The 22,303-nt window shown below is 39.1% G+C and overlaps 1 protein-coding gene across 1 annotated transcript in view; it reads left to right on the top strand.

The window, feature by feature from the left end:
* Nucleotides 1-22,303, top strand: part of myo15ab (myosin XVAb) — an 84,962-nt gene that overhangs the window by 11,462 nt on the left and 51,197 nt on the right. The window contains 24 exon segments of the mRNA XM_055221620.1: nt 843-906; nt 979-1,088; nt 3,595-3,669; nt 3,747-3,837; nt 3,960-3,965; nt 4,047-4,150; nt 6,480-6,543; nt 9,016-9,129; nt 10,114-10,275; nt 11,785-11,898; nt 12,590-12,648; nt 13,210-13,333; nt 13,409-13,504; nt 13,665-13,796; nt 14,017-14,142; nt 14,336-14,413; nt 14,817-14,965; nt 15,481-15,526; nt 17,040-17,164; nt 17,785-17,902; nt 18,428-18,603; nt 21,166-21,280; nt 21,283-21,363; nt 21,927-22,008. Coding sequence (XP_055077595.1) covers nt 843-906; nt 979-1,088; nt 3,595-3,669; nt 3,747-3,837; nt 3,960-3,965; nt 4,047-4,150; nt 6,480-6,543; nt 9,016-9,129; nt 10,114-10,275; nt 11,785-11,898; nt 12,590-12,648; nt 13,210-13,333; nt 13,409-13,504; nt 13,665-13,796; nt 14,017-14,142; nt 14,336-14,413; nt 14,817-14,965; nt 15,481-15,526; nt 17,040-17,164; nt 17,785-17,902; nt 18,428-18,603; nt 21,166-21,280; nt 21,283-21,363; nt 21,927-22,008 — 2,411 coding nt within the window.

A 22,303-nucleotide genomic window follows, 5' to 3' on the forward strand; every position in this document is an offset into this window, starting at 1 on the left:
ATCCATACACTTTACATCTCATTATTCCCATTATATATTACATTTTATACTGAAATATCAGTTGATGTTTTGCCTGTGAAGTCCTTATAGTTAATGTATGTAAGAATATGAAAATTATAAACACTGTTGTCAAGTATCAAGTAAACATGTTTCAGTCAAATATTGAATGGCTGATAAGAACTGTAAGAATAAAATATTTAATTGTCTCTGTCAGGTAAAAGAAATACAGTTTAGAACCTCCCTGGTCAAGGAGCATTATGTTATAATAGATATTAATGGGGCAAATTCTTATGGGATTGGAGTGATTGCTTTGACAGCTTGCGAATAGATATCACACTGTGTTCTTCCTGTATGCCTATGGTAAAATGTTCAGCAGTTACCGTTACAGTTACACAATATACACTTTAGCAATAATTACCAAAAAGGTTTTAAGATTGTTTAAGATTGATTATTGAAAACTCAATAATAAATACAAAAAGGATTAAAAACACAGTGTTCATGGTCCTGTTTAGGTGCTTGATTTTCAACAAAAGTCAGAGAACAAAAAAAAATTCTGGTTTGAGCTAGTTTGTGACAGTGTTATTTGAGAGGTACTTTTTTAGCAGCAGAAATCATCTCATCTTTAAGGTCAGATTATGTTAAAATAAAGATCAGATTAAAGTCTAACATGAGTAACAGAGCTTCAGACAGAGCAGTGCTTCTAGTTAGCATCGCATCTCCAGGGAATGTTGATGGCATCAGCTGCAAAGTATCAGTTACTTCATTTCTTTCTCTGTGATTTCAGGAAGATGAATGGAATGTTTTTGTTGTTGTGAGAGTGTATTCTGTGTGCTTGATTTCAGGGAGCTGAACGACACCACTGTGATCATGAACCTGAAGAAGCGCTTTGACCAGGAGCTCATATATGTAAGCACCATTCACTTGTGCTTCTCTTGTCCTGGTTAGTCCTCCACTGACCCTGAGTCCTTTGTTCTGCAGACCTACATCGGCAGTATCCTCATCTCAGTGAACCCCTACAAACTCATGAACATGTACGGCACAGACATAGTGCTGCTGTACGAGGGCCGAGGGCTGTGCGACAATCCTCCGTAAGTACGCCGCATACAAGTATGTCCAGTGTGGGGGAGAATATTAAGATGTATTTAGTCACAGAATGATGAATACTTGCATGGATTTTTTGTTTTGTTTTGTTGCTCTGTATTCAAAATATATAGAATGTTTTCATATTAGAGGTCCTGTAGTACACAAAATTCACTCTTGAGAGCTTTAGGCCACGTTATAATGCTGTTACCTCCTCAAAAACATACCTGGAGTTGTGTTTTGTTTCATTCACACACATTTGAGTAAATATTATTAGTCTTTCTACATCTCCTAAGTTCAAAAATCTCTGTTCCACCTTATGATGTCAACAAGCGTTAATTTTTTTCAAGTTAACAGCTACTTTTTACCTTTTGTTCGGTAGAGATTGACAATTCCAGGGCTGAAATGATACAAATAATTCTAGTTAAGATGTATGGAATTTAAAAACACAGTGGAGCACTTCCTGTATTGCCACGTGGCATCACAAGGTGGACCAGAGTGTTTTCTATTTGAAAGAAGAACTCCTAAATAGCCTAACGATGCTGAAGTTTGTGTGAGTGAAACAAAACACAACTCCAGGTATGTTTGTGATGAGGAAACAACATAATATAGATGATAAAATAGCGTAATATGGGCCCTTTAAGTTGCATTTATTATAGTATAAAAATTCGACACAGGACTTAAGGTGCACCCTAACCCATTGGGAAAGGGCAGTGTGCAGTTTGAGGTCTAAATTGTGTGATCAAGTACAGTATTACTTACTTAACTAGTACCCTAATTTTGGTACATGTATTTAGTTCTTTTCCGACAATGAGCTGCTGGAATCTGCTCGTATCATCAGAAGTGCACTATGACACAAGGCCCTGAGTCACGGTGCGGTGTAAACAGGCGTAAATGCCAGCACTCTCAGGTGTTACTCAGCAGCTCCGATTACACTGTTGGTTGGTTGCCAGGGGAGAGTTCGGTTATGCATTTCACTGGCATAACCGAACATTACACTACACTACACTTTGTTGGTCAGCTTTTATGGAATTATTTAGTGGAATGCTGTTCAAAAGAGACCGTTCTGAGTAACATTATTAGACAGAATTGAGTTGATCTTGTCTTAATAATAATTACCCCAGGAGAGTTGGCACAATGCTAAAATTTCAAACTTGATTTCGGTACTATCTCGAATATACTCAATAGTGATTCTGATGCCACTTTGACAATAAAAAAAACCCAAAACATTTGTTCTTTAGACAATAGAGTGTGACTTTCAACTCTCTTAACTCCTCGTACTCTCTTTTATATTATTATGTGGCCTTATATCTGTGTCATCCCTCAGTCGTCCAGGTAGGTTCCATAGTGGTCCATGGGTTTATACTATGTGTCTTATACTTGTTCTGATACAGCTCAATATCATTCTAAAACTATTCAGGAAAGGTTCATTTCTGTCCTGTGAATGTGACTTTTTTAGTATGGATACCTGCTCAAATGAGTGTCCAGTTTCGATATTGTTTTTGGAACGGCCTGATTTTCAATACCTTTGACAGCCCTACACCGGGGCTTTGTAGTATACTCAAAACTAAATAAATAAATGCATTTCAAACATCATAACTATTCACCTCGATTATAAACAACTTTCAAAGGCCAGAGTGGAGTTTTGTCACACGGTAATGCTGAACATGCACTCCTTGATTCTTTGAGAAAAATTTGACCTTAAGCGCTGCTCATGCCATATATCTGTACAGGGCCAGGGCAATTTCTGCTCATGTACCTGGAATAAAATCAGGAAGAAAAGTATCTACAAAGTCATGACTTAGCTTTGCCTTATAATATATATATTACTATTTATTACCAATAACATTTTATGCATTTCACTCCTACATCAGTCCATAGATTGCGTGTCAGAATTACATGTCACACTAAATAGGCCTGTGAACACTATTACCCATCAAAATATACAATATACCACATTTCCACAGTGTGAGGTTTTGCACATTATTAAACAGAAAACAAGGATGTGCTACATGGGGCTCATTAAACATATGGAGCTCTAATAAAGGGAAAGCAATTCAGCAACTTGTTGTCAGTGCTGGAAAGCTTGACTGTTTAACTATCCCAAACAAAAAATGCTTCTCAAACCATTTCTTTTCCTTGGCTAAGACCTCTAGCTCACTATCTACAAAGGAGTGGCTAGTGGCTTTGAGATGAGGATGTACGGCAGAAACGTCTTTACTCCTACCACCTTTTTTGTCAATTTTTCTTTTACTGCGGATCAGACCTGGTCGACTGAGGGATTACACAGATATCTTCCATAATAAGATGCAGACAGCACACAGCAGTCTCATTTTCACCCTAAGAGCTACTTTTACGATGTATCTGTACTGGGGCAAGACAGAACTGACTTTTTTACTTGAAATGTAAAAATAGGTACAGCCCCTTTAAAACACAATAGCATATGATTAAGTTTCCTTATTTTCGATTTTGTTATGCATTTTCTAATTTTACGTTGATGTTTTGCTCCTCCAGACATATTTTTGCCATTGCTAACTTATCATATTCCACCATGATGGATGCCAAAAAGGACCAATGTATTGTCATCAGGTATGGCGTTTTAACAAATTCATATTCAGATCTTAAACTTCTTAAAACTTGTAAATTTTTTCAAACAATATTTTCAGTGGAGAAAGTGGCTCAGGAAAGACAGAGGCTACCAAACTGATCCTGCGTTACTTGACAGCCATTCACCACAAACGCAACGTGACACAACAGGTACCTATCACTATCCTGTATCCTTCTGAATTATTACTGAGCAACAGCTATTAATTAATCTTATCATTTTATGTAATTTTAATCATGTGCTTTTTTTCCTTTTATTTTGAATCTCTCATCAGATCGAGGTAAACTGTCTATTCCAGTGCATGGATTATGACCCTTTTTTGTGCATCGTCATAGTAACTATTTTTTTTATAATTGACCAGATCCTGGAGGCGACACCCCTGCTGGAGTCTTTTGGAAATGCCAAAACGGTGCGCAATGACAACTCTTCGCGTTTTGGAAAATATACTCAGATTTACCTGGAGGAGTAAGTGATTTTCCTCATTTTTCTACATGTACCTCCTACCTTTGCAAGCAAGTAAAAATAATTAAATACACAAAATGCAGAGGGCACAACTCTGTCCATGAGGAATGAAACAGTTCAAACAGGGCTGTTAGCTGAGATGTGTATTAAAACTATGTGAATCTTTGTTGTTCCTTTTGAGTCTTAACCTACTCATGGACTGTCCAGTAAACAATATGTCTGAAGTGGCTCAGCAGTCGTGAGGCGTTAAATACCATATTCATCCTCTTCCTAAATAATAAGTGTATGGAGTTTAAAAACACATTTGAGCACTTCATGTATTACTACACAAGTTGGAACAGAGTGTTTTCTGTTTGAGGGAAGTGAATGGCGTAATATAGGTCCTTTAAATGGGACATATGCAAAATCAATTTTCATGAGCTTTTAACCATGTTATCATTAGTACTCACGGTTGTATTTAGTGTGATTCCTGCATGTTTGAGTAATCCTGTATTGTCCTGCATTTGAGGATTGAGTGCTCAGAAAAAAGTCTGTTTTCACATACCCCCTATCCCCACCCACATCCCTGTACTAATTCACATTCAATAAAAAAATAATTCCAGGTTATACACATAAGGTTAAATAATGTAGCCACTAGTCATTTTTCTACACTAAAATTGCTTCTGAGAAAATTGAACAAAGACACAGGATATCAGTCAAAAAAATAATCATAATAATAATTGTCAAATGGACAAAAGTTTTAGAGTGAAGACTTTTTGCTGCTCTCCAAGCAGCTTCTTCAAGATTTGTTTCACTTTCTGTTTGTTAGCCAGGTGTATTGAACTACACTACATGTGGACTGTCCCAGAGTCATATTTTGCAAATCGTTCAGGCCCCTAAAGGGTCTCCAAGGGAGACTTGCAATCCCATACAAGAGGGGTATGACACTTCTATGGGGTATTCGAATCTCCCCTCCCCTTGCTCTCCTCGCTAAGTCAGTCCCCCTTCAGAGCGCCATCACAACACAATCAACGTGCATCCCACTGATGCTAGTGCACATTGTATCAGATTTGTGATGTTGTTGTGTACAGTTTTGTATCATGTTTTTGTATATTTATGGAGAATTGTTGTGTGGGAGCATGGACGACGTAGACTTGTGGGGTGAGCATTGGACAGAATCTTACAGCTAACTGTTAGGAAGGTTTGGATAGGCCCCGGGAGAGGTTGCTAAATGACTGAAACATGGATGATACTTAAAACCTCTTCCTGTTTTTGATGAGAGAACAATGTTATAACATGGTAGAAAGCTCCAAAAAATATATTTTGTATAATATATGTTAATTAACAAATAAACTGAAATAATGCATATACTACAGGGTCTGAACTGAAATTGAACATCTTCAGCAGTACCTTATTTAAATGATGTATTTTCAGGTAAATGTTTTTGTTGACATAGAAGACTAGCGTTTCTATTGTAGCAACATGAGTAGTTGTAATCCAGAACACGAGTAGGTTTCGGGTTCACTTGTTAGTTAGACAGTACTTTCCACAAATGCACGCACCTGGACAACTTTTGAGAATTTGACGTCATAGTCTTAGATGGAGGGCAGTGGCCTGTACAACTGTTTGGCTAATGCACCATTTTCACAGAAATAACCAAACTGAAAATCCCCAAATATTAGGAATTGGACAAGTTTGCCACAAGACATTTTAGCAGACTACAATCTTGCCTTTGTATTTGAATAAGGCCTTTTTATAATATGATTAAATAATGTCTCCAGTTCATTTATGCTATACATTAAACTTGCCCGTTTTGTTTCCTGTGGATAGTCCCAGAATACAGAGATAGTCCTTGTGCCCATTTTGTCTGAGGTCAATATGTCCGCTGCATGCTGTCAACAACTAATTATAAAGTGTTCTTGTTTTCCTTAGGATGTGCTCAGTTAGTATGCTAGTTGTTAGCATTACTGTGACGGCAAACTCCCCTTTGGCCACTGAGGGTTGTGAAAAACGCTTATAAACTCATTGCAGTGAATAGTTAGGATGCTCTGAATGCATAAGGTAAATGAGGAATAACCTTGGACCACTGCAAACCTCATCTAAAGGTGTCATCTTTATCCAACTCAAAACAAGTGCAGTTTGACTGTTAGAAGGTAAACTTTACCACAGAATTCTGAAATAGCCTCCAGTTCAGTTTGAAACTCACACTATTATGATGTCAGTTGACCTCAGCCTATGTGCAAAGCTGTCCCAGTAACACAGATATTTGAGTGCATGAGCTGCGGAGGGAAGATTGTGGCTCATAACAGATGCATGAGCTGTTACTTAACTGTGTGACTGTGCTCTGTGCTAGGGGCGTGATCAGTGGTGCCATAACGTCCCAGTACCTGCTGGAGAAGTCCCGCGTAGTCTTTCAGGTGAGTCCACAGCAGCACCGGGGGAGAGAGAGAGACAAAGACAGAGAGAGAGAGGTAAGTCCACAACAGCACAGAGAGAGAGAGAGAGAGAGAGACAGAGAGAGAGGTAAGTCCACAACAGCACAGAGAGAGAGAGAGAGAGATAGACAAAGACAGAGAGAGAGGTAAGTCCACAACAGCACAGAGAGAGAGACAGGGAGAGAGAGTGAGAGAGACAAAGACAGAGAGAGAGAGAGAGGTAAGTCCACAACAGCACAGAGAGAGAGAGAGAGAAAGACAGAGAGAGAGGTAAGTCCACAACAGCACAGAGAGAGAGAGAGACAGAGAGAGAGACAAAGACAGAGAGAGAGGTAAGTCCACAACAGCACAGAGAGAGACAAAGACAGAGAGAGAGGTAAGTCCACAACAGCACAGAGAGAGAGAGAGAGAGTGAGAGAGACAAAGACAGAGAGAGAAGTAAGTCCACAACAGCACAGAGAGAGAGAGAGACAGAGAGAGAGACAAAGACAGAGAGAGAGGTAAGTCCACAACAGCACAGAGAGAGAGAGAGAGAGTGAGAGAGACAAAGACAGAGAGAGAGGTAAGTCCACAACAGCAGAGAGAGAGACAGGGAGAGAGAGTGAGAGAGACAAAGATAGAGAGAGAGAGAGGTAAGTCAACAACAGCACAGAGAGAGAGTGAAAGAGACAGAGAGAGATAGGGAGAGAGAATGTGAGAGACAAAGACAGAGAGAGAGAGAGGTAAGTCCACAACAGCACAGAGAGAGAGACAGGGAGAGAGAGACAGAGAGAGGGAGAGAGAGAGAGAGAGAGAGTCTTGTTTCCAGTACGTCATGCTTTCATATATCACCTCACAGAGCGGTTACAGTCAAGGGTTTAGTCATCAGGGGCTTCATTTATAAATGAGTGTGTCAAAATGTACTTGAAAGAGTACATACAGACAAAACCCAAATTAAGCTTTGGCCACACTGTAGCCACATGCACATGCTCTCCTCAGGCATGTGTGTGAGGAGCGAGGGCAGTGGAGCCGCTATGTTGTGTGTGTGACCGTAGCACACATTTGTATGTCCCCCCTAATTTTACACTTTGTACAATTAAGAAACACAAATAAATTGTTGTTTCACACACTATTTGTCCAGCATTTAGTCACAATTAAGTTAAAATGGACAGTTTTCAAACTTCTATCTCTAGCTCTCTCCCCTCACAGCTCTTCTCTGCTCTCTGTGCCTCTCAGTCATGTCTCTGAAAAGTGCGGACCACGTACACCAGGTCCAGACTTTGTGTGGAGGTGCACAATGTTCCACATTCAAGTTGTTGTTTTTTTAAATAAATACCACCTTTGATGTGACAAGCCGCATACACACATTTCAGACCTTGCTTTATCAAGATTTCTTTCTACCTGTAATGTAAATGAAGTTATGGTAACCAGTCTGTCCTACAGTCTGTTCAAATGCAGGAGCACAGTACAGCAGACAACTGTCCAAACGTTTATACATTTGGTTATAATTTAAAGCATTTTTGCACTTACTGCAATTACTTTACAAATAAATAAAATAAATTAAAGCCCAATTGGCCATAATTACGGTCTACAATGTATTTCATATTCTGTGTCCGTGTAACCACATGTTTCATGTAACTAAACTTGACCAAACATTAGGTTTCGTGGAGTCAAGGCCTCTCACTGCCCGTACAAGCAGCGTTTATGGTGACAGATACAAGCTGTTATGCTTGGTCTGGCATCTTCTAGTATTACTAATCTGATAAAATACCTGGCTCCTTCGTTATTACGTAGTTCTGTGACTTTGGTCTGCTTTGCTGTACAGAACTGGGTACAGCTGTCCTGTACTGGTAAATATCAGCCGCTGTGTCATTTTTGTGAAGATATAATATAATTTGTGACTGACAGAACCATGTGACATCAGTGGAGTTTAAGAACCAAGCTCCTCCTTTCAGCGACATCTCAGGAATTATCAGGGATTTGCTGTAGAGCAGTGATTCTTAACCACAAGACCAGGGCTCAAAGGAGGGCTGCAAAATCAGAAGAATGTAATACATTTAGTATGAGATTGAAGCCCACTTTTTACAGAAAAAGTCGGACTCCAAGCTCAAATAGGTTCAGGTCCCCTGTTGTAGAGGGTCTTTACTCAAAACAGACATATGATTCACTGATGATTCATTTGTATTACTTTTTTTATGTGTCTGAGTTTAATACAACCAATTTAGTCTATCTCCCTTTTGAGAGCTGTGGCTAGTCAGAATGCAATGACTACCGTAACTTCAGAAGAAGCTCTGGTGACGTTTTAGTTGTGCCAACACATAGCATAAAACAAACTAACATTGTATATTGCAAAGCTTATTTTCAACTTAGTATTGCATAATCATAATCACTTTATTATAGCAAAACTCAAATTATTACTGTGGCACTATTACTGTAGCATGTCACTCACTGATCCTCCTCATATCTGATTGACAGGCCAAATCCGAGAGGAACTACCACATCTTCTATGAGCTGCTGGCTGGTCTTCCCCCTGAGGACAAGAGCCCACTGTACCTGCAGGAGGCCGAGACCTACTTCTATCTCAACCAGGTGATCTCACAGGCATCCCACTCAGGACTGGTGACAAAATAACAAAACACACTTCAAATCTGATTCATAGAAAATATTAATAATACCTCAGGGATTTGTTTGTATTCCCAGATGTATTTTGATGTGATTTTTCCATAACACATGAATCTTACTTTCAGGATATACTTAAAGTGCACACATTAGGTTAGACTACTCATTTCCATAAAACATATTTTATGATTTTACAAAAAAATATATATACATAAGCAGAATTATTATGTTTTAGAACCCATATCCCTCTATAAGTAAATATTATAACAACATGAAAACCTGGGCATCAAATATTTAATATAATTTACCATTTTTAAGATGGGAAATATATTTTTCAGAGGAAACACAGATCCTCCATAGAGGCAGTGTATTTTTAAACATGAGTACAGAGCCTTTGGTCATGCATATTCCTTTTATGTGATGGTCGTACTGTAAGTCTGATGAAACAGGGAGCAATAAAGAGGCTTAACTACACAGAACAGTGGGACAGAGTGGGACTGTGCCATGGATTTTTAAAAATAAAACAATACATATTTACTTTATTAATGGTAGGGTATTTACATTTTTAATTTCAAAGTTCATAAACATGATCTATTTGTGTAAGTCAATTCAAATACAGCATTTACTGATAAGAATTGAAAATGTTATTCTTAAAAACATTGGACATGATGGTCAAGTGCACTAGTCCACCCATCAGTCTCACGCTCCATCCTTCCCTCACCAGTGAACAAGGCTCCGAGATACTTAAACTCTTCCACTTAGGAGGACTTTCCACTTCCCGGTGAGGAAGCATTTGGAGCGGCTGATTTTCCTTTACCATACCTTTAATCCTTGAACACTATTATTATTAATTATTATTCGAGTACATTTGCGTTTGTGTTCTGTAATTTTCCTTTATTGCCATGTAAATGAGATGTAATTCTTTCTGACTGTATTGCACTGCCTGTGCTCCAGGGAGGAGACTGCTCCATCGAGGGGAAGGACGATGCGGAGGACTTCAGGCGTCTGCTGGGGGCCATGGACATCCTGTGCTTCAGCCCTGAGGAGCAGGCCGCCATATACAGGATCCTGTCCTCTGTGCTGCACCTGGGGAACGTCTTCTTCCAGCCTCACCAGGTCCTCAACTAAAAGCTACATTTGGCCACTAATACAAACGTTTTTGTTTTGTTTTTTTCAAAATCATAGACAGGTAAAAATTAAAAGGGGCTAAAACAAAATGTATGAATATTTTAAGCAGATAATAAAAAATACATGAACCAAAGGAATGAGTGGGGAGATACCTGTGAATTTGAATTCATTTCTTTATTTTTAAGAGCCCCATATCAGAAAGTCGGTGTCAAGGAAAAGTCTGTCATGTGCTTGTCTCCATAGAGATTAATATGTCCCACAGCATGGCTGTTTTGCAGTTATTCAATTACAGGTGTTTAAATTAAATGAAAAACCTTCAACACTCATTCACTTGCCTGAGATCCAGAATACACACTTCCTCAATGATCTTGAAAATTTGATCTGTACGAAAAGTCTGGTCAGCGGTGAATCTCCCAGAGATCAGATGGGCGCGACTGACAGGTGCATTAACCAGTCAAGGACACGCATGGTCTGTCTGTGTCAAAACAAATACTGTTACTTCGAGGGAAAATGAAAGGAAAAAAATATCATAGGAAAACATACAACATGAACATTTCTGCAGACTCAATCAGCGAAGCACTAAACTCTGTTAATCTGAGGAGAGGGAAATGTAATTTCATTTTAAAATGATAGATGACCAATGAGCTCCTTAATGTCACATGAAATAAACAAATCTGATCATTGTATAAAAAGATATCAGTCTGGATTTGCCCATTCACACCAAGCAGATGGTTAGTATTTGAATCAAATAGATTAAACGACTTAAAAAAATATTAACACTGCTCTTGCTGTATCTTGTGTGCTGGAGAGGGAGGAGGTGGTCAATGGTCCTGGTACTAACATTTCAAAATCAATTTTGATACTAAGTAACAGACTCAATACTCCGTACCGATTTTGATACCACAGTGATAATTAAAACCTCTTTAGACAATAGAATGCCCATCCATTTTCTTCTGCTTATCCGGGGCCGGGTCACGGGGGCATCAGTCTAAGCAGGGACTCCCAGATTTCCCTCACCCCAGACACATCCTCCAGTTGAGAGACATAGTCCCTCCAGTGTGTCCTGGGTCTTCCCCGGGGCCTCCTCCAGGTGGGACATGCCCAGAACACCTCCCTAGGGAGGCGTCCAGGAGGCATCCTGAACAGATGCCTGAGCCACCTCAACTGGCTCCTCTAAATGTCTTGGAGCAGCGGCTCTACTCCGAGCTCCTCTCGTGTGATAGAATGTCATTTTCATCATTAAGTTATAGTACTTTCTGTGTAATCCCGCAGTCATACAGGTGTGATCCATAGTGATCCATGGGCATATACAAGTCTGTGTGGTAACTGGTCTTCTACTTGTTCTGATACAGTTCAAGATCATTCTAAAGCTATTCAGGATAGGTTATTTCTCAAATCAGTATCTCATTTTGATACTAGTTTTAGTATTGGTTAATATCTTATTTTCCATACTTGTACAGCCCTATGATCTAGCTGTATGCTGTGTGCCGTGTGCAGGTGGAGGGGCAGGAGGTTGCCTCGGTGGTCAGTGCTCAGGAGATCAGGGTCATCGCTGAGCTGCTGCAGGTGTCTCCAGAGGCTGTGCAGAAGTCTGTCACCTACAAAATGACTGTGAGTCCTATCCACACTGCACTGTCAAAAACATACACAGCATTAGACGTTGATGAATGCACAGAATGGTAATTATATGATAATAGAGTTCCTTTCCAAGTGTGGCTGTCATGTCTTAATACTCTCTTAATAGTCTAGTGTTGTCACTATACAAAGCGTGCATTCACACTTCACACTATGACCACATCAAAATTCAAACTAAACTGGGACTGAATTCGGAACTAACTCTGGACTAGACCAAGTCTACATCTGGACTCGACTGGCCTCAAGTGAATTATGTGAATTATTACAAAAATACTCCCTAAGATTCCAAACTCAATTTCAAAGCTAATGCTAACAAAAAGGCTTGATACTTGGACACATCTTTATACTTGTAATTTTCAACACAAAATTATTGTAATTTCTTTACTTTAACCAATTGGTCTTATACTAAGTCAGAGTTAGATTGAGACAATTCTAAAATTATTCAGGAAAGGTCACATTCTGTCCTTGTTTAATATAAATACTAAATAAAATAAAATCTTTTCTAATTCCGATGTTAGTTTTAGTAGCCATTAGAATCCGGGTATCACTTTGTGACAACACGAGACTAAAGTAAAGTACTAAAGTAAGTTTGTTTATATAGCACTTTTCACAGATAAAAATCAGAACTAAAATGATAGGAAATGCTGACTTTGTTGGTGACTTCCAGGACGCCGTGCGGGAGAAGATCTACACTCCTCTGACAGTGGAGAGTGCTGTGGATGCCAGGTGAGGTCATTCTTCTTAACCTTAAGGATATGAATCACTCAAGAAAAGAAAAAAAAAAAGTAGCAATCCATAATATGTGATTAAACATGTATATATTTGGTTAAAAAGTACTTCAAAATTTTACAGATCTGACCTGTAATTTGACTTTCTTATCTCCATGAAGCTAGATATGTTTAATACCACACTCAAACATTTCTGGCAATGCAATAACATCTCTATGGAGGCAAAAGTTACACAGTGGACCTTTAATGTGCACTTTCTTCAGTTAATATCCACCTTACTTTGGACATTAAGCCAATTTCATAATGATATATAGTATAATTTATGATTACACTATATTCTATTAATTAAATACCATATAGTGATTGACCTAGTTGTCCTGATGGTTTAGTTTGAAGCACAAGTTGAGCCAGACTGTTTGATGTGCTCTCCCAGACTTTAGCAGAGGCATGTAAGGACAACGCATGTCAGAGCTGAGGGCAGGCACTTTCACATGTCCTCTGTTGCCATAGAAACAGCCTTGTCTGTTGCCATGGCTACCATTTTGCGTGTTGTTCCCAGAGATGCGGTTGCCAAGATCCTGTATTCGCTGCTGTTTAGCTGGCTGACGGAGCGTATCAACGGACGGGTTTACCCTCGCCATGAAGCCCTGTCCATCTCCATATTGGACATCTATGGATTTGAGGTCAACATTCATTTTATATGCCCAGTCACAACAGAAGTAGAAAGTATATTTATGCCCCCCGTTTGTGCCCCCCAGGAACTGCAGGTGAACAGCTTTGAGCAGCTCTGTATCAACTACGCCAATGAGACGTTGCAGTCTTTCTTCGTTAAGGTCATATTCCAAGAGGAGCAGGTCAGACAACAACATATTTAGATATTTGCTGTAGTTCAGTCTGCCTTTAGTGTCAGGTGCACCAAAACTTGGGCTCTGGATATACTTTGAATAACCTCTGCAATGGTTATATTTTGAATTGAATGAGGCATTATGGAAACATGTTGCTTGTGCTATGCAGGAGGAGTACATGAGGGAGCAGATTGAGTGGCAGCAGCAGCCCTTCAGCCATAACCAGGCCTGTATGGACCTCATCTCTGCCAAGCCCCATGGAATACTACGTATTCTGGACGACCAGTGCAGTTTTCCACAGGTACACCCTGGCCGCAAACTGTCGGATGTCTGCGGTTAAAGATGTAGAAGTGATTTTTGGGGTCAAATGTGTTATATACCAAAAGAAAGTTAGTGCTTGGTTGCTAAAAATGTCCCCTTTCAATTTTTTACTAGACTTGTCCTTATCCAAAAAATAAAGCTAAAAACAATGCTTGGGAAATTCCTAGAGGGACATGACATTGACAGACAATACTTTTCAGGCCACAGACCACACCTTCCTACAGAAGTGCCACTATCACCATGGTAACAGCCCGCTGTACGCCAGACCAAAGATGCCACTGCCAGAGTTCACCATCAAGCATTATGCAGGAAAAGTCACCTACCAGGTACTGCTGTGCATAAGCTCCCCACTAGTGTTAATCTTGTGTGCCTCTGGTGATGCTCTTGTCTGGTACTGTTGTCTAGCACAGTTCATATGTGTGTGTTACACAGTGTGTTACTCTGTGTGTTACATAGTGTGTTACACAGTGTTACACAGCGTCTTAAACAGTATGTTACACGGTGTCTGACTCTCCACAGGTTCACCATTTTCTGGACAAGAACTTTGACATGGTGCGTCAGGACGTTCTGGACCTTTTTATTCAGAGCAAAAACAAAGTAGGTCCTATTCCATTCATAGCATGATCTGTGGTGTTTGCTATTTACATCCCTGTTTTCATCAGTGTTACATATAAAACAAAAGTGCATACAGAAAGCATTTTTCACTTAAACTACATGAATTCAGTTCACAGTTAAAGTTGCACTATGTAACCTTTCTGATTGGGGGTCTCCCACCTGTTTTGTCTCCATGTCAGTACTTTACAACTTGAATGTTGTGTGGCATTTCTATCTTGCATTTATTACAGATGTTCTTATTGCATAAAAGTGACTTGGGGGTATCACCTACTAGTCTCCATTCTAGGCAAACCAATAACATCTCTGCAGAGGAAAAGATTTTTGAAATGTTTCCATGTGATGAGACATAAACTCCTCCTCCTCTCTGACCTGCTCTGCTCCTCAGCTTGTGTCCAGTCTGTTCCTGAAACATTCAGAGTCCCTCTCTCAGCAGAAGACAGCCCACCGCACCAGCTCAGCACGCCGCTACCAGGCCCACACAGTCAGCGCCAAGTTCCAGAACAGCCTGCAGGAACTCATCGAGAAGATGGAGAGGTGACCGCTCTACTATTATTAACTGGAAAATCTGATACTAATTGATACCAAAACTAGTATCAAAACCAGATACTCAGGTATCAATATAAAAAAAAAAAAAAAAAAATCACATTCACAAGACAGAAGTGAACCTTTCCTGAATAGCTTTAGAATTATCTTGAGCTGTATCAGAACAAGTACAAGACACATAGACTAGTATACAATCATGGACCACTATGGAACATATTTGGACAACTGAGGGATTATACATATATAAGACCACATGGGAACATGAAAGAAAGGACCACAATTGAATGTTGAAAATCACATTCTATAAAGAGTGTTTTTTATTATCATTATGGTATCAGAATCAGTATTGAGTACTGAGTCTTTGCTTTTTACAAAATCAAGTTTCAAATTTTAGTATCATGGCAACACTACTGACGAGTCAAGCTATTTAAGTGAGGCTAAAGCAAAAGTTGCTCTTATGTATAAAACATGTTGTAAAATCTGTATACCTGGTGTGTCTGTGGCAGGTGTAACCCTTATTTTGTGCGCTGCATCAAACCAAACCATCATAAGGTGAACTATGAGTGACAGGTGTGGTGTTTGCTCTGATACTTTCCTTCCTCCTGTGTTCCTTGTGTACTCATTCAGCCAGGGCCGATTCTAGCCTTTTGGGGGCTGTCGTTTGACAAATCCATTCTGTAGCCCATAGAAAGAACTAGGGTTCGCAAAAGTATTGAAAATCAGATACTAAGCAATACTAAAACTAGTATCGAAACTAGATATTCATTTGAACAAGTATCAGTACTTTAAGAAATTCATAAACAGGAATAATTTTACCTTTATGAACAGTTTTAGAATAATCACATGAGAAAATAAGTTATAAGTTATCGTGGAATTAAATTGTATTGAGTATCGAGCCTAGTCCAATTCCAACAAGTACTTTAAAATGCATAATATTACTTGTTGGAGCCTAAACCCAGTTTTGTAATTTTTGTAATTTTTTCATTATTGAGATAATTATACTTATTTTGTTTTGATTTAACTTTTTTTACTTAAAGTTCATGATTTGTGGTTAGTTTGGTAATTTTTTTTTAAGGTTAACATGATTATTTGGTGATTATTTTCTTACTAAATTATTTGATCTATTTACATTTTTCTTTCAGTTAATTATTATATTAATCCTAAATTTTGCCTTAATAATAATGGTTAAATTGCATTATTTTGTGGTCTGTGGCTCCTTAAGACCAGTGCAGGTGCACCATGGGTAATGTGAAGTGGAGCCTAACAGTTTTTTGACCTTCTGTCTTCCTTTATCAGTAAATTCCCCTTTTTGTTTGAGTTTTATGTCCCAAATAATGTGAGTTTTCTGTAAAGAGTTTTAACTGTACTTGGATTGCTCTTTGTGGATTCATTTCACATTGGGGTATTGTAAAAGGTGGAACTAAGGTGCTCAAAGTGTCAAGTGGCTTTACAAATGTTTGGACCTCATATTACTCAAACTCAAAGTGCAACTAAACACTAGCTCTACATTGGTGCTGCCTTCAGTGGCCTTTGCAGTCTTTCCAGTAGTTGATGACATCACAAAACACTGCCCTGTTAGAGCCAGGTGTTTCTGATTACAAACTTGTGAAATCAGGGGCGGAGTTTGAAGAGTGGATACTTGTTAGACCAATCACGTTGTTCCTTACATCTCCAGACCCTGACCCTCCTCCCCCTCACTCTCTTCTTTAATCATCTAAGTGCTGTCCAGTGTAGCAGCTCTATTTAAAATACTGTTTTAGGCAGAGTTTAGATTTAGTTTTAGATTTAGTCTCACTTTAAATGTTTGAGACCTGAAGAACTAGAGTACAGGGCCTTTAATTATATTTAATGTTTTGCTTATTTTATGTTGAAAAATCATATAAACCACTTCAAACAATGACTCAGCCAACATTTGCTCAACAATTCACAGTTGAGCAAATGATGACTGTGCTTTGTTTTGTCTTCGGGGCTCCTCGTGTTCAGTGGGGCCCTATGCATGCACCTGGTTTGCCTATCACTAGAATGGGCCCTGCTCTGCCTTTTCTCATGCTGTTCTGGTTTGCAGGAGGCCGGGGTGTTTGACATGGAGCTGGTCAATTCACAGCTGCGGTACTCCGGGATCATGGAGACCATCCAGATCCGAAAAGACGGATACCCCTACAGACTGGACTTCCACAGCTTCCTGGTCAGGTAAGGCATCCAGAGGTGGTAGAGGAGACAAACTAGGCAATTGACTGGATGTGTACTTTTGTAAACTTGTGTATACATTTGAGAAACAGAAATGTTCAAATCATTTCATATCATCTCCTCTCCTTCATCACATCTAGACTTACTCACAGTGGGAAGAGTAACCACAACTTTTACTCATGTAAGAGTACTATTACGTCAATGAAAATATTATTGAAGTAAAAGTAAAGCAAAAAAGTAAAATTTTAAAAAGTTACTCAAGTAAATGGAACAGTAAATGGAACCGAGTACTACCCTTCAGCCTCTAATAAAATAATTCCATGAAACGACTGAAATGGATTTGTTCTCTAATCATAAGACAAGTATGGATAATGATGGCTCAAAAATGTGCCTGTACACTATTCACAAATAAATCTGGAAAATATGTGTAAATGTAGAAACAACTTTGACCTGCTTTATGTCAATTCTCTTGTGTATTGGTCATTTTAATTTGTAATACTTTACCTATAAGTATTTCCACACATAACTGTAAATATGTGGTCTTATATTTTTACTCTAATCAAGCCAACATTATCTTAAATAACAGCATGACATATCTAAGGAGCGTGATGGTTTGGTTGCAGGTACAAAGCCTTACTGTGCCTGGTGGAGCCACCCCCCGCTGATGGAGAGAACTGTGTGCAGATGCTGCGCAGACTGGCCCTCATCAAGAAGGGCTCGTACCAAGTGGGAGTCAGTAAGGTGAAGGCTGCTGTGCCCTGGGCTGTGTTTGGCTGCTTCCATTATCTCAATGACTTAAGAATCTAAAACAAGTCAGATCCCCTGTTATCTCCCAATTTGAGAAATTTGCTGAATTTGTGTTAAACATGCTAGTCTTTAGCTTGACAATAAAGTTACTAATTACTAATACTCACATCACTGTAATTGAGTAGATTTTTGCCTACTCTCTGCCTACTCACCTAATCTGATTGGCCAGAGCTCAGAGAATATTGCTGTCAAAAAAGAGCACAATTAATATTTAATCAGTTTTTTATTCACTTTATACCTTTTCTAAAGTACACATTTGGCAGCAGTACTTGTAATACATTCTCAGTAATTATACCTTTACTTGTGTACATGTTGTCAGTATTCTTTCCACTACCGGAAACATTATATCCTTATTTTGTATATCTTCTAAAAACCTATTTTGCATATTACCTTGTAGACATTATAACTACACCAACCACCACACAAGTCAAACCTGTGTCTCGCCCATGTGCTTCTCAGATCTTTCTGAAGGAGGAGCTGTACCAGCTGCTGGAGGCCAAGCGAGAGCGCGTGCTCAACATCGCCGCCCTCACGCTGCAGAGATACACACGCATGTTCTTTGTCCGCAAGAACTTTGTCAAATTCAAGTGGCGCATTACCCACCTCCAAGCCCGGGCCCGAGGACACATGGCCAGGTGAGACTTGTTGCATGTAGGGATGGGACGATATACGATAATATCGCTAACTGCGATCAAAAAGGACCACAAGTAATTGTTTGTACATTGTAAGTAACATACAATGTGAAATAAAGTACTGAATGTAGTTTTTTGTTAGTTTGGATTTGTATCAATATTGGCATGTGTTTGTGTCGACCTTGCTAATGCTAGGTTAGCACTAGCTAAATAGCATTTTGCACAGCTGATGGCTGCGATGCAGCATATCCTTCATCATATCCTTTTTCTGGGAGCTTTCTCAGGTTGGTTCATGTGTTTTTTTTTAGTCAAAAGTTATATAATTGATACATTTATTATTCATTCATTGTTAATTTCATTTGTGGCAACAAAAAAAACCAGATGATCGCTCAGACACCTGCAAATCAGAATCAGAATCAGAAGACTTTTATTGCCATAGTCTGTGAACACAGTTCACAAACTAGGAACTTGCTTCGGTGAAAAAGTGCAACAAAAGTGCAAATTGTATGGTGATTAATGTTTTAGGGAACCCAGAAGGGTCTGGAACCATTAAGTGTGACAAACCTCCTAACATGGGCCAGTCCAACCGCAGCTGCTAATTTGTATCACATCTCTCTCGAATGTGGAGGACATCTCCTCTCCAAAATTTTACCTGAGATAAACAAGTTTGGTGCTTTGATTGTTGGGGGAATCCTAACCTTTTTTAACGTAAGCCATCGGGGCATGCACCTCTCTGATTGGTCAATCTACCTGTTAATCATGCCCTCTAGAATCGGGGAGACAGGAGACATTCCATCGTCTTTCGTCTTTGTAAAGTTTTGTCAAAGCATAAGCCCTAGTCCAACTTAAACAAGTCAACTCAAACTCAAGCTCCACTGGGCGTGTAACAATGCAGTCTGATCACACTAGGAGTAGGCTAAGAGAGACACTCAACTGCACAAGATGAGAGGAGAATATTAAACAGGTTAGGACGTGTAATCACTCATTTTAGATCAGTGGCGATGACAAACTACAGCTTTTCCCCTTCGGACTAGCTTGTGCTGTTTTCTGCCCGCTATGTTGTATGTAAATTTTACTACTTCAGTGTTTACTTTTGCTGCAGAGAGCAAGTTTTGAGCACTGCGGCTCTTTGTAAATGAGATGTCTATCTATGTTTCGCAAAAATTTGATTATATGATGTGAATAATAACTGTTTTATTAATAATATAGCTACAAACTATTAGTGCTACTGCTAAATTACTGGAGCATATAAACATAATGATTGTCAGGCTCCTGTTTCTCTCCTCCATCTAAGGAGACAAGGCTAAAAGATTTCCCTCACACTCATCCATCATCTCTGACATAATAATGTATCGGACAGCTGTAAAACACTCATTTGCATTTATTAACTTTGTAACTTTATGTACTATGGTGTACTTAGAAGGCACTAAAGTCAAGGTCAAACAGTTTTAAAATTGGCAAATTATAGATCAAGTGCAGGACTGAAATAAGTTGAATTGTTTTATTGTGACTAAATAATTATTGAGAGAATCGTCAGCTAAATTAGTAATCTAATACTTATCTGGACTATTCTCTAGGAATGGGTCGTTATCGATATCCGATGTTTGACCTGCTACTGTGGCTGATAGCTGATATTTGCCAATACCTATATTTTTTTGCTTTTAAAATCCATAGCAAGGTCCACAAATTTATCTTAAAGAGGAGGTATTGTGCAAAATTGATCTGCCATGTTATAACATTCCCGCAAAAATTATCTTGAAGAGGTTTTAGATGTCATCCATGCATGTTTCAGTGCTTAAACGATCTCTCCTGGACCCTTCCGGTTAGGTGTAACATTCTGTTCTGTTCATTCAACCCACAAGTCTACTTCACATGCTCCCACAAGACAGTTCTCCATTAATATATGAAAACATAATACAAAGCTGTACACAGCAACTTGACAAACCTGATGCAATATCCAGTTGTTTCATTAGGGGGATTAGGTAGGGGAGATTGTGTTGTGATAGTGATCTAAAGGGGGAGTGCAAACAGCAAAGGGAGGGGAGACTCAGAGCATCAAAAATGTAAGTGAAACATAAAATATTTTAATACATGCTTTGGGCAAATATTGTATTTTTAAAACAAAACAAGGTAACATCTAAATCTAAATATGTTATGTGTTAGTAGTTCATATCCCTCAGAAATCAAGTACCCCCTCTTTAAGTCGAAGAAAAGATCACAAATTTGATGCAGGTGGGGACAATCTGGGAATGACACATGGGCACTCAGAGAATGAGGCAGCACCAAAAAAAAATAAAAATCTGAAAATTCTCTATTTAACTCCATATAAAATCTCAGCCTTTCAGTTATGAATTTTGATAGAGATGAGATTAGTGCAGGACCTCAACAAGTCAAAGCTAACAAGCTGAACAATGCAGTCTGGCACTTACTGTGGTATTCTGAGCTGTGATCTAAAACAAATGTTGCTTTCAATCAACCTAATATCATGTTAATGGCCTGTTTTTTTCTAAAGTAAATTTGATATTGTTGGTGTAAGTCTCATATGTAAAACTCCATTTAAAACAGGAAAAAGTTTGCCCAAAGGAGGAAGAACCTGATAAAGCTGCGTGCCATCAGTTTGATCGTCCTGAATCGCCAGCGCTACATGAGGGTATGTGTGCAGCTCTGCCAAACCCATGTGCCTCTTCCACTGTGCTGAAGAGTGATGTCTATTTTATGTCTTTCTGTCAGACAGTTGTGGAGCCTGCAAGACAAGCAGAGGAGGTAAGTAATGAATGTTTGGAAAAATCTGTGAAATTTTTCACCCCTAATCTCTGCGCATAATGTTTGCCATCTGCTGTTTCACTGTGGAGAGAAGCCGTTCAAATAAGCAAACACTAGTGACGTATGGTAAAGGGGCAGACCTCCTAATACCTCATTGTCACTGCAATCTGAAAACCCCAAAACTTGTTTTTTTATTAGGTCGCACAATACGCATTGTTTAAAATACATCTTTGAGTATGCTAATGATGAGGATTATAAAATGTTTTTAAAGTTCATTAAACTAATTTAGCATGAAATAACTTTAAACTGCTCAGGTCAAGTGTTGCAGGACAGCTAGAGGTTTGGTTTGGCAATTTGTTGTTAGTTTAACCCTTTCACCTTCTTCTCAGATATCTTTATATGTGATTAGATATCTTTTGGTACGTCTAAGAATCTTCCTTAATCACCTTCGGCTCACCATATGTGACTTCCATTACAGATACTTGACACATGCAGTTGTTCGACTACACACTTTGCTGATGTTATTTAAGAATGCCTTTGTGTGTGTGTGCGTGTGTGTGTAGGATCGCATTAACAGGGAGGTGGTGAACGTGACTACCCTGCCCATCCCTGCAGAGCTGGCAGCACTACTACAAGCCGCCTCAGGTACACTCATCGTATTCAGTAGAAGGCCTATCACTATCTATACCAGGGGTCACCAACCTTGTGCCTGCGGGGGCCATGACGCCCCCAAGCCCCACATGAGTCGCCCACAGACCGGTTTTAAAAGTAGCACAACTCACTAATGAGCTGCATCTAAAATTTAATTTTATTCTGTTGCTATTTTTTTTTTTGTATCACCCTTGCGTTTATATAGATTTAAAAATGACAATATCTTAAACATATGTTCATTATACGTGAAGTTTAGATAAGTTAAGGTGAACTTTGACCTACTCACTTC

The sequence above is a fragment of the Periophthalmus magnuspinnatus genome, chromosome 1 (genome assembly GCF_009829125.3).
Source record: "Periophthalmus magnuspinnatus isolate fPerMag1 chromosome 1, fPerMag1.2.pri, whole genome shotgun sequence".
In the NCBI taxonomy this organism is placed as follows: Eukaryota; Metazoa; Chordata; class Actinopteri; order Gobiiformes; family Gobiidae; genus Periophthalmus; species Periophthalmus magnuspinnatus.